General features: G+C 40.7%; 2 protein-coding genes across 8 annotated transcripts in view; one reads left to right on the top strand and one right to left on the bottom strand.

Annotated features, from left to right (window-relative positions):
- The window catches only part of LOC114652550 (E3 ubiquitin/ISG15 ligase TRIM25-like), a 487506-nt gene that overhangs the window by 17751 nt on the left and 455223 nt on the right, over positions 1–14532 (top strand). The window contains exons 5-6 of one of the 6 annotated variants that reach the window (XM_051927924.1): positions 2315–2399; positions 5892–6035. The exons of 4 other annotated variants lie outside the window; for them this stretch is intronic. In XM_051927924.1, coding sequence (XP_051783884.1) covers positions 2315–2399; position 5892 — 86 coding nt within the window. In that variant the 3' untranslated portion in view covers positions 5893–6035. Of the gene's footprint in view, positions 1–2314; positions 2400–5891; positions 6483–14532 lie in introns of those variants that run through there. One more of the 6 variants, XM_051927923.1, reaches the window with a different exon arrangement.
- The window catches only part of LOC114651544 (tripartite motif-containing protein 16-like), a 737769-nt gene that overhangs the window by 662010 nt on the left and 61227 nt on the right, over positions 1–14532 (bottom strand). The gene's annotated exons all lie outside the window — the stretch shown is intronic.

The following is a 14532-nucleotide window of genomic DNA, read 5'->3' as shown; positions in this document are numbered from 1 at the left end:
AGATATAATGTTTACATATCATGATACTGTGTGTTTAAACAAATCTGTAAGCTAAAGCAGTTCTGCACTGATGAACATAAATGCAACCTAACAATGTCTGTCCATGAACAGAACTGCTGAGCTGTGGCCAACTGACAACACAGGAGAGGACAGCAGAAAGTGAGGTGATGAGGGTTAACAGGTCAGACATGTGTGCGCCCAACTGCACCGACACTGTTTACTACCTGGAAGAAAGTCTGAGATCCAATGGTGGATTGGACTGGGCAGGCTGAACTCGGTCAGTTTCTTATCGTGGAGCTCTGAGATGTTGGTGTCTAAAGCAGAGGTCAAGTCCACAAATCAGGGGTTGGTAAATAAAACTCAGACTCAGAGTCACTGCATCATGAACACACTGGTGGGCTCTGTGTTCAGACTTGATCCACATGTTTTGTTGATTTATTTTAAATGCATTACATTTGTAATTAGTGTTTAAGAATTTAACATTATAAAATTCCACCTTAACTAGAGCTGTCAGCATTAATGTGTTAACACTTGAGCTTAATTCAAATGCCTTGATCCATTAATATAACATAAAATAATTGCGAGATTCCTGAATGTACCATCTCGTTCCTTCTCTGGTCACTCCTTTATCATCTAAACTGCACTGATCTGCTCTCCTGCTCTCATCTCATCTCATCTCAATGTCCTGAACTGAACTTTACCTTATATGCTATATACAAATGTTTTGTCCCATACACATCACAGTCAGGAGCATTGCACTTCTCAATTCAGGCGAGATTAAGTCGTTAATGTAACAATGGAAGAGACACCTTTGATTCTTCTCGGCGGAAACTTTCATTTTAAAACTAATGTTTCAGACATCTCTGTGTAAAATCAAAGTAGTATACACACATGGTAATGAGGAGATGGCCATGTTAACATCTGCAAAGTTCAATAAACTAACCTGGCTGGAGAAACTACTGGAACTGTGCAGGTGAGTTATGAGCTTCCAGACATCTGTTTATGGATTGTTGCATTGTTGTTTTTGTAATTATTGACATGATGATAAAGTGTTTCATTATTAAGCTAACTATGAACACCAAAAGGGAAGTCTTTGTGTGTGTAATATTTGCAAAGAAATCAGATCCTGAAATTTTTAATCCCTGAATTTTAATGGCTGTTTTAGGGTTATTTTATGAAAGTGAATACATCATCATACTATACATTAAAAAGGCTGAGAACACCGTGGTACCTAAAGTTGAAATCTAACAACAGTTGCCTTGATAACAAAGGGCCTTCTTTTACTAGACATTCATTCTAGAGCGCCCGCAACTGTAAGCTTTCAAAATAAACACAACAAGTAGTCACAGAAGCAACTCAATGCTGTGCTAAGTAATTTTATTTATTTCATAAAACAGAAATGAACTATCCTGAGTCCACCAAACCGGACCCCTTCAAAACCCGGGTTGCGCCTAGAAATTCTGTCCATAAAAGTTATGAACAGAATTGGTGACAAAGGGCAGCCCTGGCGGAGTCTAAACTATTAATAAATACAAACAAGCAAAACTATTTGATTCCAACCTGACAATAGAATTAGGAGGTTGTGACTCAGGTGGTTTGTTATTTCATTTCAAAATCAGTTTTTGATGTTCTTGTTCGATGATGTATTGTGCAGCTGCCTTTTTTCTTTTTCATATTGTGCACAAAAAGAGATCAACTCTGGAATCTGAAAATGTAAACAAACTTGTGTGCCTTAGCAACTGGTTAAGAAGGTTAAATAATGATGACAGTGGCACTGAGCAATGTTACAGACATGTTCAAAATACTGGTGTTGTGTTGCCATAACTTTGACAATAAATGGAATGTCTGAAATTATCTGAGAATTATTTCCAGTATATAATGATACTGAAATTATTATATTTTTAGCTGATCTGATGATGTAGTTCATAGGATATAATAATAAACCAGAATCACTTTAGATTAAGTGTCCATAATTATGCTGTAGTACCCTTGAATTTACCTGTATAATTACAGAGTAACTGGGTGTTATTACCTTGTACTTATTGTGTAATATAGTGTAACACTATAATTAAGTACTAAATTGTAATTGTTATTAAACAATTTCTCTAATAATGTATGCACAGAATTACACAGTAAGTACCAGGTAATAACACCTAGTTACTGTGTAATAATTCTGTGAAATATGCACTGTAATGTGCAATTAATCACAAATAAATTCATCATAGAAGTTCAATTGAATGCAATTAAAAAAATTATTCTACTGGCAACCCTCATCTTAACATTCTCCATTCTTCTCTTTTCTTTGTATTTTCAGGTCATGAAGCTCCAATCTTCACTCTACTGGCTTCTGAACCTCAGAGCAGAGAGGAGTTTTTACAATATGAGTTTGTCAATTCATGGTGTTTATCATCATTTCACTTTTAAAATCTCAGGCCAGGCTTATGATATGAAAGAGTAGCCAGCAAAAAGCATTATGTGAGTGTGGTGTGACTGATGACCTGAACGTGATGGGGGTCCTGTGACTGGTGCATTATGGGATATTGACATTCAGGACAGAGACGCAACAAAGTAGTCTGTTGGACTTGAGTCTCTTAAGTGTCAAGTGAACTCATAGTAAATAAAAATGAAATCCTGCCAACTACGCTATATCCACCTCTAACAATAGTCTGACCTCCAGTGTCCTTTGTCCTTTTTCTATTGTCTTATTTTTTTCTCTGCACTGTTTTCTCTTTCTGTATTCCAGTGTCTCTTTCCTGATGCTTTTCTACTTCAGTTATTCCCTTACAATAGTGATAATAATAATCCATTTATAAATCACATGGCATTCAATGAAAGCAGCTTAGTGTGTTTCACATAAAAATCACAATGTCCATATACATGTACAGTATATGGATATACAGACACAGCAACAAGCACTGGATAAAAAAAAATCTCAGATTTATGTGAAATAAGTTAAAGCTGACAAAAGTATTCAACATCTTCTATTCTTTTCTTCATAGAGCACAAACTTTGTTATTTATTCATGACTTAACACTCAAGTGGAGGAGTTCAAGTATCTCGGGGTCTTGTTCACGAGTGAGGGAAGAATGGAGCGTGAGATCGACAGGCGGATAAGGCCATAAGGCAAAGCTCTCAATTTACCGGTCGATCTATGTTCCTACCCTCACCTATGGTCATGAGCTATGGGTAGTGACTGAAAGAACGAGATCACGAATACAAGCGGCTGAAATGAGTTTCCTCCGCAGGGTGTCTGGGCTCTCCCTTAAAGATAGGGTGAGAAGCTCAGTCATCTGGGAGGGGCTCAGAGTAGAGCCGCTGCTCCTCCGCATCGAGAGGAGTCAGATGAGGTGGCTCGGGCATCTGATCAGGATGCCTCCTGGACGCCTCACTGGGGAGGTGTTCCGGGCACGTCCAACCGGGAGGAGGCCCCAGGGAAGACACAGGACACGCTGGAGGGACTATGTCTCCCGGCTGGCCTGGGAACACCTCGGGATTCTCCCAGAAGAGCTAAAAGAAGTGGCCGGGGAGAGGGAAGTCTGGGCATCTCTGCTCAAGCTGCTGCCCCCGCGACCCGACCTCGGATAAGCGGAAGAGAATGGATGGATGGATGGAGGAATTAAACCAAAAGAAGATGGCATTGAAAATTTTGTTGAAGCCATTAGATGTTAAAATGCATCATTGAATAAGAATCAGTCCACTAAAGAGAATCACAGGGGTCTTCAGTCACTCAGCCGTCACAAAGCTTTGCTGAGTCGTTGTGTGCATCACACTGGACATGGATAACAGAAAAGGTGGAAAGGAAGAAGGTCAGTTTTAATGTAAATATTTGAACGGTTTCTTCTAAGCCATCTGAAGTCTGTCACTACTGCTGATCTCGACCCTCTTCAGTTTGCATATCAAGCACACAGATCTGTGGACGACACCATCAACATGGGCCTTCACTCTGTGTGGAGCACCAGGACTGTAAAGGAACTTCTGCCAGAATCCTGTTTGTAGACGTCAGCTCAGCTTTTAACACCATTGGGCCTGCGCTGTTGATAAGTAAACTTCTACACTCTGAACTGAGTCCTTCAATCTGTGAATGGATATACAGTTTCTGATGAACCTGAAATAATATGTTTGTGTGGACTCCCACCGCTCAGACTATCTCTGTATCAGCACAGGTGCCCCTCGAGGCTGTGGATGGCCCCCCTACTTTACTCCTTGTACCCCAATGACTGCAGGTCCACTGATCCTTCAGTTAAATCATTAAGTTCACTGATGACACCGCCATTATTGGTCTAATTACTAACAGCAATGAAACACCTTCTACAAAAGAGGGGTCTTGTCTTGTGTCTTGGTGAGCTTCAACATCCTGCTGCTCAAGACCCCCGAGACAATGGAAATGGCCATTGACTTTCACAAACAGCAGTCACAACCTCTGACACTAGAAATGAAGGATTCAGCAGTCAATATGGTGGACTCCTGCAAAGCTCTGAACACAACAATCACAAACACTCACGCCTGGACAAACTGGTGAGGAAGGCAGGCTCTATTGTTGGCATACAGCTGGACGGTTTGACATCCGTAGCAGAGCAACGGGCACTCAGCAGGCTCCTATCAATTATGGAGAATCCACTGCATCCATTAAACAGTGTCATCTCCAGACAGAGGAGCAGTTTCAGCGACAGACTGCTGTCACTGTCCTGCTCCACTGACAGACTGAGAAGATCATTCCTCCCCCAAACTATGCGACTCTTCAATTCCACCAGAGGGGGTAAACGTTGAACAATATTCAAGTTATTGTCTGTTTTTTTACCTGCATTTTTTATTACTCTTTAATTTAATATTTTTTGCTGCTAGAATATGTGAATTTCCCCCTGGGATTAATAAAGTATCTATCTATCTATCTATCTATCTATCTATCTATCTATCTATCTATCTATCTATCTATCTATCTATCTATCTATCTATCTATCTATCTATCTATCTATCTATCTATCTATCTATCTATCTATCTATCTATCTATCTATCTAGCTGGGACATGAACACCACCACATCACTAAGAAGGCACAGCGGTGATTGGACTTCTTACACCAGATAAAGAAATGAAATATTTCACAGCCAATCCTCGTTCAGTTTCACAAAGCTGTAATTAAAAGTGTAATCACATTCTCCATTGGTGTTTGGTTTGGCTCACCAACAGCACATTCCAGAAATAAATGAGAGCGTGTGGTGAGGTCTGCTGTGCTCCTCATCTGTGCAGACCTGTAGACATCTCGTGTCACTAATCGTGTCATAAGGACCACCACAGACTCATCTCAGCAACTCATCACTTCTTCACACAAACTCCCAAACACTTCAGTCAATTCAAACTCAAACTAACAGACACCTCCAGAGTTTCTTAGCGAGAGCGACAGCCTCTCCCAGCAGTGACTTAGACGTCTTCTGTGTGTATTCATGTGTTCTGTCAGAGACTGTGTGTGTGTGTGAGGACATGTGTGTGTGACACGGGAATACACACTCTCACTCTCACCGGCATATCACTATCGGCACATCTCCTTTATAATTGGATTATTCTACAACTTGGTGTGAAGTTTGTCTTCTTAACTTCAGCTCTTTCTGTTATTTGTCTGTGATGTTGTGTTCCGTTATAAGGAGCTCCACATCTACCAAGTCAGATTCCTGCACATGAAATACTGGAGAATAAAAGGGATTCGGATTTATTGTGATTCGAGAATTTCATTTTAAGTACCCATAGATTCTGTCCAATCAGATGAGCTCTTTACTATTAGTGTCTCGTCAGCGCAGCTCCTGATTGGTTCTTGTTAATTGTCTGTGTTGTGCTCCGCCCCCAGTCCCGTTATACACTCCCAGATCTCCTCACTCATTTTCTTTTCTCTCCTTTCAGACTTCTGTCCCCTCACACTGGACATCAACACGGCACACAGATTCCTCCGTCTGTCTGAAGGGAACAAGAAGGTGACATTTAAGGGGACAAAAGCCGAATATCCTGATCATCCTGACAGATTTGACCACTGGTGCCAAGTTCTGTGCAAAGAGGCTCTGACTTGGACTCGCTGTTACTGGGAGGTGAAGTGCAGTGGAGACTTCAAGAAAATTGGAGTCGCATATAAAGGACTGGGCAGGAAAGGAGGGAGCTGGGTGTCTGGCCTTGGAGACAATGACAAGTCCTGGAGTTTGCTGTGTTCTCATTCCCAGTACTCTCTGTGTCACAATAACCAGTGGACTGTAATCAGTGCCCCCTACAGCCCCAGAATAGGTGTGTATCTGGACTGGCCTGCTGGCTCTCTGTCATTTTATAGCGTCTCACACACAATGACCCTCCTGCACAGGTTCAACACCTCCTTCACTGAGCCCCTCTATCCAGGGTTTTATCTTAGTCATAACTCCAGTGTAACAATCAGCCATCTGACACCGTGTAACCACTGACCAGTACCCTCCACCAGTCACTTGATGTCCCCAGAAGCTCAGGTCCTCTTTGTGTTTGTAGTTTGGGGTGAAATTAAATTTACAGGATGGGTGGGTTTGGGGGGGCAGCACCTCTGTGATTGAATTTGTGGATGAGAATGCGGGGCGAGTGCGGCTGTCAGGGTCTCCATTATTATTGGGTTTGAGTAGCCAATCAGGTGTGTGTGTCATAATGAGGGGCGGAGACACCTCAGACCTACAAATACCAGTCTGACCAGCAGGGGTCACTGTTGATTCACAGCCACATGTCCTTCAGACTGACACCTCAACAACTACCGAGGCCCCCAAGTGTCACTGAATGTCACCTGTTAAGTAGGACAGGCATGTGGTCCTGCTGGATCAGCACAACTGAAAGGCGCTATACAGACTCAGCATCGAGAGCTCTTGAATAGTGACTATATGTAGGAGCAGAGAGTGACAGGGGACTGGAGTGTTGTCCACTCACCAGACATGTTGTGACCCTCCATTGGTCACTCAAAGGGTCCTTCACTTCAGAATGAATTCACTGTGAATGTCTGAAGACGAGGACTCACCAGTCAGTCAGATGTCGGCCATACTGACAGAGTTTGGTGTTTAAGTTGATGTCACATTAAACTTTAAACTTTACCTCCTCCTTGTCCTCAGCTTTGCCACTCTTGGTACCCTGAAAGCTCCAACATCTTCAAAAAATGAATTCTTGGTCAGTTGGCACACACTTGACATGGGTACACATGTGTGGCTTTACAGTGGACTGGCACCCAGTCCAGGGTTGGCCCACCTTGTCCACAAACTGAAATTGAAAAGCAGATAAGAAAGACAACGAATGGACAGAAGGGGTCACTGATTGGTCAGTCGCCACACTACTGCCTCTTGTGGCCACTCTAAATATTACACAGCAATTTATACAAAAAGGAAATCTAAAAGATAAAAGCAGAAAGCATTCAGTGAAATCCTGAGCAGTGAAACATGAAAGGAGAGAATGAGAAACAATCAGAGAGTCAGACGAATGGAGACTTTAACAGGAGGACTGAGGGGTGGGACTGAAGTGCAGTGGCGCCCTCTAGTGGACACCCGCCATATTACACACATGGGAAAGGGGGGAGAAAAGAATACAGTGTAGTGTAAAAGAAATAAGAATAAAGTAAAAACACAAGAATAAAACACCTGAAATAAAGAACTTGAAATATTATATCTAAAACTAATTAAGATTTAAATGAATTAAGAGCAAAATAAGGACGACACGATCACACAGTCACATGACCTTCAGAGCTGACAGCTGAGCTGATTCTTTTGTAGCCAAACTGCCCCCCCTAGTGGCCACTCTCAATATTAAATGAATGGCAAGGCTGAGGGGGAGGAAAGATTTTGGTTTGATCAAATGGATATTTAGTGTGGATTTCTTAATATTGTCATTAGCTTTAAGGACAGTGCGGCTTTGTTAGGGTATGGAAGATTCTTGTCATAAAGTTCTTTACCTGATTAAATGGCGACCTCTAGTGGCAGAACATTAGAAAGCACTTGTTGAACTTTTTCTTACGTACTTCCAGGTGAATGTTCATGCTTCGTTATTTTTTTGTTTGTTTGTTTACTTACTGCACGTTATAAGATCAGTTTGTCTTTTTCCCATATAACCTGAGCCATTAATGCTGTGCTGTGCTGTGGAAAAGTACGTTTATTCTAGATAATTTAATATAAAGAGGTTCAAATGTTTGTTAAAGTTAGACGTGTAGAGTAGCTAAAATGTGTACTTGAATTTAATGGTGTCAATGTCAATTTATTTATATAGCACATTTAAAACAACATAGTAATGCTGTGGCCAAAGTGCTTTACAATAATAGAATAAAAGAAAAAATAATTAACATAAAACATAAGAAGAAATAAAATATATGAACACAAAATAAAATACATAAAAAACAGAAGTAATATTATTTAATCACAATGAGGAAACCATCAGTATTACTGAAGGTCACAGAATGCAAGTGAATAGAAATGAGTCTTTAATCTCGTTTTGAATTGTAGACGACTCCTTTATGTGATGAGGTAAAGAGTTCCACAGGCGAGGCGTAGCAGCTGTAAAAGCCCAGTCTGTCCCCCTTGATTTTATACTTGGTACGAGGGACAACCAGAGACAGGTGACCAGAAGATCTAAGCACTCTGGATAGCTGATGTAAAACACACAGTTCAGATAAATAGGCAGGAGCAAGCACATGTAAAGATTTAAAAACTAGCATCAAGATTTTAAAATCAATTTGAAAACTGACAGGCAGCCAGTGTAAAGAAGCTAATATTGGAGAAACAGAGTCAGACTTTCTTGCCCCAACCAGAAAGCGAGCGGCAGCATTTTGGATCAACTGTAACCTGTGTATCAAGGATTTGTTAATCCCAGAATACAGCGAGTTGTAGTAATCGAGGCGAGAAAAAATAAATGCATGAGTAGCTATCTCAAGATCCCTAGAAGATAAAAAAGGCTTGATCTTACCTAATAGAGGAAGTTGGAAAAAGGAACTCTTGACTAAAGAATTTAGTTGTTTCTCAAAAGAGAGGTTACTGTCAAAGGTAACACCAAGATTGCGGACTTGAGGTTTGGAAAAGACAGAGAAAGAATCGAGAAGTCCGAGACCAATTTGGGCTTTAGCTGATGGACCTACTATATGCACCTCTGTTTTATTTTGATTTAGATCAAGAAAATTATTAGCCATCCAGGATCTTAGTTCAGAAAGACAGTTGTGGAGTTGATTTGTTGTAGAGTTGCAGACAGGAATATAAACCTGAGTATCATCAGCATAGCAGTGAAAAGCAATGTTAAATTTCCTAAAAATTGCTCCAATAGGGTGAAGGTATATGGAGAATAAAATAGGACCCCAAAATGGATCCCTGAGGAACACCACATTTAAGAGGAGCAGTAGATGAAGAAGAGGAATTAAAAGTCACTGAAAAGTGTCTACCAGTTAAATATGACCTGAACCAGTTAAGAGGTGTGATAGAGTTTATGTATTTAACTTTGTTTACAGACCACAGCAACAGGAATTAAAGTTCTTTCTGAGTTCAGACTGCGTTTGAAGTGATTTCTTACTTCTATATCACCTGAAAGGGGGACTTTACAGCAGTAAAGTTGTGCAGCTTGGGAGTTAATAGCAGCACCTCCCGCGGCCAGACCTCTCATCGTGTCGTCTGCCTTTCGGATTTTATCTCACCGGCATTTCCTGCACCAGCCTAACGTAGGCTAACGAAACCCGTCCTCACATACAGCGGTTTTGAGTTCTTCAGTTGAGACCGGGGCTGCCAGTTTGTGTGACTTTTGGCGAATCAATTAATTTCAAATAAACATCCACTGCCTCTGCCGACGGGTGTTCATCGGAAGTGAAAAGTTCACAGTAGTGATGGGCTGCTCGATACTCAGGTTTAGACACTGTGTTGAGCTTTCGAAGCACTGGAGATCGAACACTTGCTTCAAATGTGCCCGTCACATGATTTTGAGTCACGCTAGCGTAATGACGTCATTGATATCTGCGCAGTTAGAAGTCGATTTGGTCTCTGTCGCTACCCGATCTGCGTGTCTACTCGATTTGCACGCGCAGGCGTATTGAAAGCCTAACATGCCGTAAAGTGTTCACGCATGCGTGAAACAGATTGGGCAGCACCGTAAAGTGTGTGATGACGTAGCGTTTCAATAGGCACGCGCACACAGATCGGGCTGGCAACGGGAACCAGGTAGTGACACACACCGCATGCGCTTAATGAAAAAAACATATAAAAAAAAAATCCACTTTACGGCACGGCCCGATCGGAACTGTGCATGCAGTAGTGATGGGTGGAGTGAAGCCTCACGAAGCATCAACACGTTTGAAGCAATTGTGTCGGAAATCGTATTGAAGCTTCGAAGCATTTGACACTCACCTCTCTAGTGACACCTCCTGGCCATTTTCATTAACGTTACAGAAATTTATGATCCACTTCAATGACGTCTGTTACAAACTCTTATTGCTTTTATTTTTTTGCAGCTACAGACTGACAACGAAGAGAAGGGATCGTCAGCAGCTTGTAGTGTGTGATGTCTAAAAAATATAAATATAACTAATGCCGACAGGCAGAATGCACTACACGATAGCAAAAGTTAAACAAAATAAGACGCTTCACTCGTGGATTCCCGGCTCTTTCAATTAGTATTTACTTTTGCACTGTATCATTATAATCGCTCCTGTTATTAGTATTATAATTAAACCTGATCTTTTCTTGAGATCACATTTAATAGCCTTAAATGTTTTCTTTGGTCTGACTTAATTAAAACGGAGTAGACAGACAATAACAACAACAACAACAACAACTTTTATTTATATAGCACATTTTCATACAAAAAGTAGCTCAAAGTGCTTTACATAATGAAGAGAAGAAAAATAAAAGACAAAATAAGAAATTAAAATAAGACAACATTAGTTAACATAGAAAGGAGTAAGGTCCGATGGCCAGGGTGGACAGAAAAAACAATAAAGGTTTATCTCTGTACTTTGCCATGATATAGGTAAGCACATTTGAGAAAGAAATCACAGATGTTATTATTCGATCAGGTATTAAAATATTTCATTTATTAATACTTTGCAATATTTTTTGGAGCTCAAAAGTAACGAGTTCACTACGAGAAAAGACGCCGTTAGTGGCTCAATTAACTAAGGTGGTTGCTTTTCAAATTCTGAGCGTAGTGCTAGCCCGAGTTCGATCCGAACCAAAGACTCATCATAATTAAAAAAATAATCTCGAGTGAAATCTTTATAACCAATTAACTAAGTAATTTTTTAGAGATACTGTAGAAGGATCGCATAAGAGATCTGTTCAGGACTCATCCCCACTTAGAATCACCATCAAAATGCGATGACTAATTGTGTAAGGCAGCTCACGTATTTGCATTAATTCATCTTCTATTCATCGCCATTTGATGTCCATGAACCCCTCCATTGAATAAGGTGATCACAAACCCACTGTGGTAGATCAGGTTGAATTTGATCTGCTGCACCAAACATTCAAAGGTGTCAATCCAGGGCACATCAGAGAGGCTGAGAGACACGGCGCAGATCAGTCACCGGCACACCGACACACAGACACACACAGGACACTCCGAGGTGAGCAGTGCATCGGTCGAGATTGGCATTAAAGATCCTCTTGAGTGCTGAGGCAACTACAAAAAGCAGCGGGATAAACACATCTGGACCTGCTGCCGAAAAAGCATTTGCTTTTAACAACAGCATCCCTCCCTCGTGAGCACATCTTCAAGGTCCGGACAGGCAATCAGTAAAACGTTGTCTTAGTCACAGCACAGTGCAATAATAAAACATTTCCTAAAACATATAGTTGTCCAGTCTGTATCATTCCTAAGCAATCTTCCAGTTATAGAGGCGCAATCCCAGTTACTAACACATTTACCGTGTAGCTCCCCAACAACACTCAAAGTAAGAACACATTCCACCTTATTAATTTAATATTTAAAATTTTAAACCGCTAAACCCGCCATCAACAACTACAATAACAGTTGAAACAGTCACTCAAATATTTTTTTTTTGTTATAGACATAAAACAAGATGCCCGTTTCCATTTGATAGATCTTTACTAGTCTTCTCGCCTTGCTCGCTCTCGGTCCACGGTGGAATTTGCTGTTAAATGGAAAAAAAAGAAAGAAAAACAGACTCTTTAGGGTCAATTCACGCTACCACTACACCACTACTGTTTTCAGCAGGGTGGATGTATATAATGCATGTTTTGTATGTATGTATGTAATGAAGACAAAAGCAATGATATATAGATGTATACAATATGACATACGTTCAGTGTTGCATGAAAACGTTGCATGAGGTGAAGAATGGATATTTATGAGAGTATTATAGTGAGAGATGTGTCGTCACTAGGGAATCCATTCCCGGGCTCCCGGACATTTTTCATTCCCGCATTCCCAGGAATGAAACTGCTAAGCTCGCATATATAGTGTGTAAATGTGTAAAAATCGATCAAGAAATAACAGAGCCATAGTTGAAAATAATTAAGGTGGCACCATTACTGCAGCTTGCACTTCATCAGACAACAGCTTTGAATAGCAAATTGAAATTGCAATGCGTCAGTCTGTTGCATCCGCATTATCTGTGCTAAGAAACTTGCCAGCACAGAATGATGACAAGAAACTGAATGCATCAGTAAAAACTGAAATGGCGCTGTTTCAGAGAAACGGTAAGCGCGGGCGTTGTTTAGATCTGATGACTGTGCCGCCTACTTCAGTTGAGGCAGAGCGTGCATTCTTAGCGGCTGGCGTACTCTGCACAAAGGTGCGCTCTAGCGTGGACGACCACACGCTGGACACGTTAATAATACAAATAATAATAAATTACATTTATATTGCCATTTTCTCTGTACTCAAAGCTCTATCCACACAGGGAGGAACCAGGAAGCGAACCCACAATCTTCCACTGTCTTCTTAATGCAAAGCAGCAGCACTACCACTGCGCCACCTGTGAGGACGATGTGCTTTCTAAGCTCTTATCACCACAACTAAAGATACATGTACTTGTATGACAGCATGGACTGCTTGTAGATAAGGTTAGTCTTTTATTTGTGTCAACATATTGCAGTAGTTTTATTAAAAATAAGTGTTGGTCGTTCTAAAACCGTTCACATGTGAGATGCCCGTGCACTGTGTTATCCCGGGTGCCCGGGATTCCCGGTAATGAAATGCGGGATTCCCGAATTACCAGGAATGGATAAAGCCGTCCGGGAATGGATTCCCTAGTCGTCACCGTATTACTAAAGCTCTTCTTTGCAGCATTATGCATTCTACAAGTCGGAATTTGTATGATGTATAATTAATAATTTTATTTTTTACCACAAAGTATTATCGGGCACAATAATTTAACATGTATGGATCATCCACAAACATTCATTTCAATGGGAATTCTGTCGAGTTTTTGAACTCTGTTGATGCCATATGTACTTCAAACTGGAGCTCGTCAGCACCAAGCAGACATGCACACTGGAATCATCAAGCTTGGTTCGAAGCACTGAGCAGACATGCGTAATAAGATTGCATCATGACGGAGCTCTGAAGCCTCAGACATATGTAGTACTGAGATCATGACGGGTATCCGAAGCCTCAGTCATGCATAGTGCTGAGATTGCATCATGACGAGCTTCAAATGGGGCTTTGAAGCCTCAGACATGCGTAGTACTGAGATCATGATGGAGCTCCGAAGCTTCAGACGTGCGCACTGGGTTAACTGAGGCTTCGAAGCGTCGAGCAGATTCGAAGCCTCAGACATGCGTAGTACTACTGAGATTGGATCATGATAGGGCTTCGAAGTCTCGAGCAGACATGGTCACTGGTTACTGAATCTTTGTGAAGCCTCAGCACACTCAAAGGCATTGACCTCTATATTTTGAGAGTCTATCTGACACTTAACTCTCTAGTTATATTTTGTAATTCGTATTGACATTACACACTTCACTTAATATAGTTAAACTACAATTCAGGTAGTTGCTGAGAAGTAATTATTGTTCTTGTGGTTTGCTGTGATTTCCTTTGTCTGATACATAGTGTCAAAGATATATTGTCATATATCAACTTTATATATATAAAAAGATTAGGTAAATCGTGCAACCTTTTTATGGAACGCTTAATTTTGTTCAAAACCGTATGTCATATAGTATACATCTATAAATATAATTTTTTCGTCTTCATTAGGAGAATACAACAATTATACTCTTGTGTCAATTAAACCAATTTAACGTGTATATGTCAAACAACATATTTCTACATCTGCCGTAGTAAGAACAGTAGTAGTAGTTCAGTTGTGCGAAGCTCGTTAATTATTCCGATTAGGTGGCTCAATGGTATCGTAACTGTCTCTCAGTAAAAACACCAGGGGTTCACGTCGTTGATCCTCCACTTGTGAAAGGTTTTTTTTTTCAATTCCTCCATTTAACAATACTTTCAGCTTAGATGGATAGCGAGAGAATTAATGTATAATTATATTGTGTATGTAAAGAGTTTCACTGTAAAACGTAATAAGCTTCATATTTGTGTGTTTGGAGACCCCGGTGTCGTACTG

The sequence above is a fragment of the Erpetoichthys calabaricus genome, chromosome 5 (assembly GCF_900747795.2).
Source record: "Erpetoichthys calabaricus chromosome 5, fErpCal1.3, whole genome shotgun sequence".
Lineage (NCBI taxonomy): Eukaryota > Metazoa > Chordata > Cladistia > Polypteriformes > Polypteridae > Erpetoichthys > Erpetoichthys calabaricus.
Note: the sequence above shows the minus strand (reverse complement) of the source record. Positions and strands in the feature narration are given on the sequence as shown.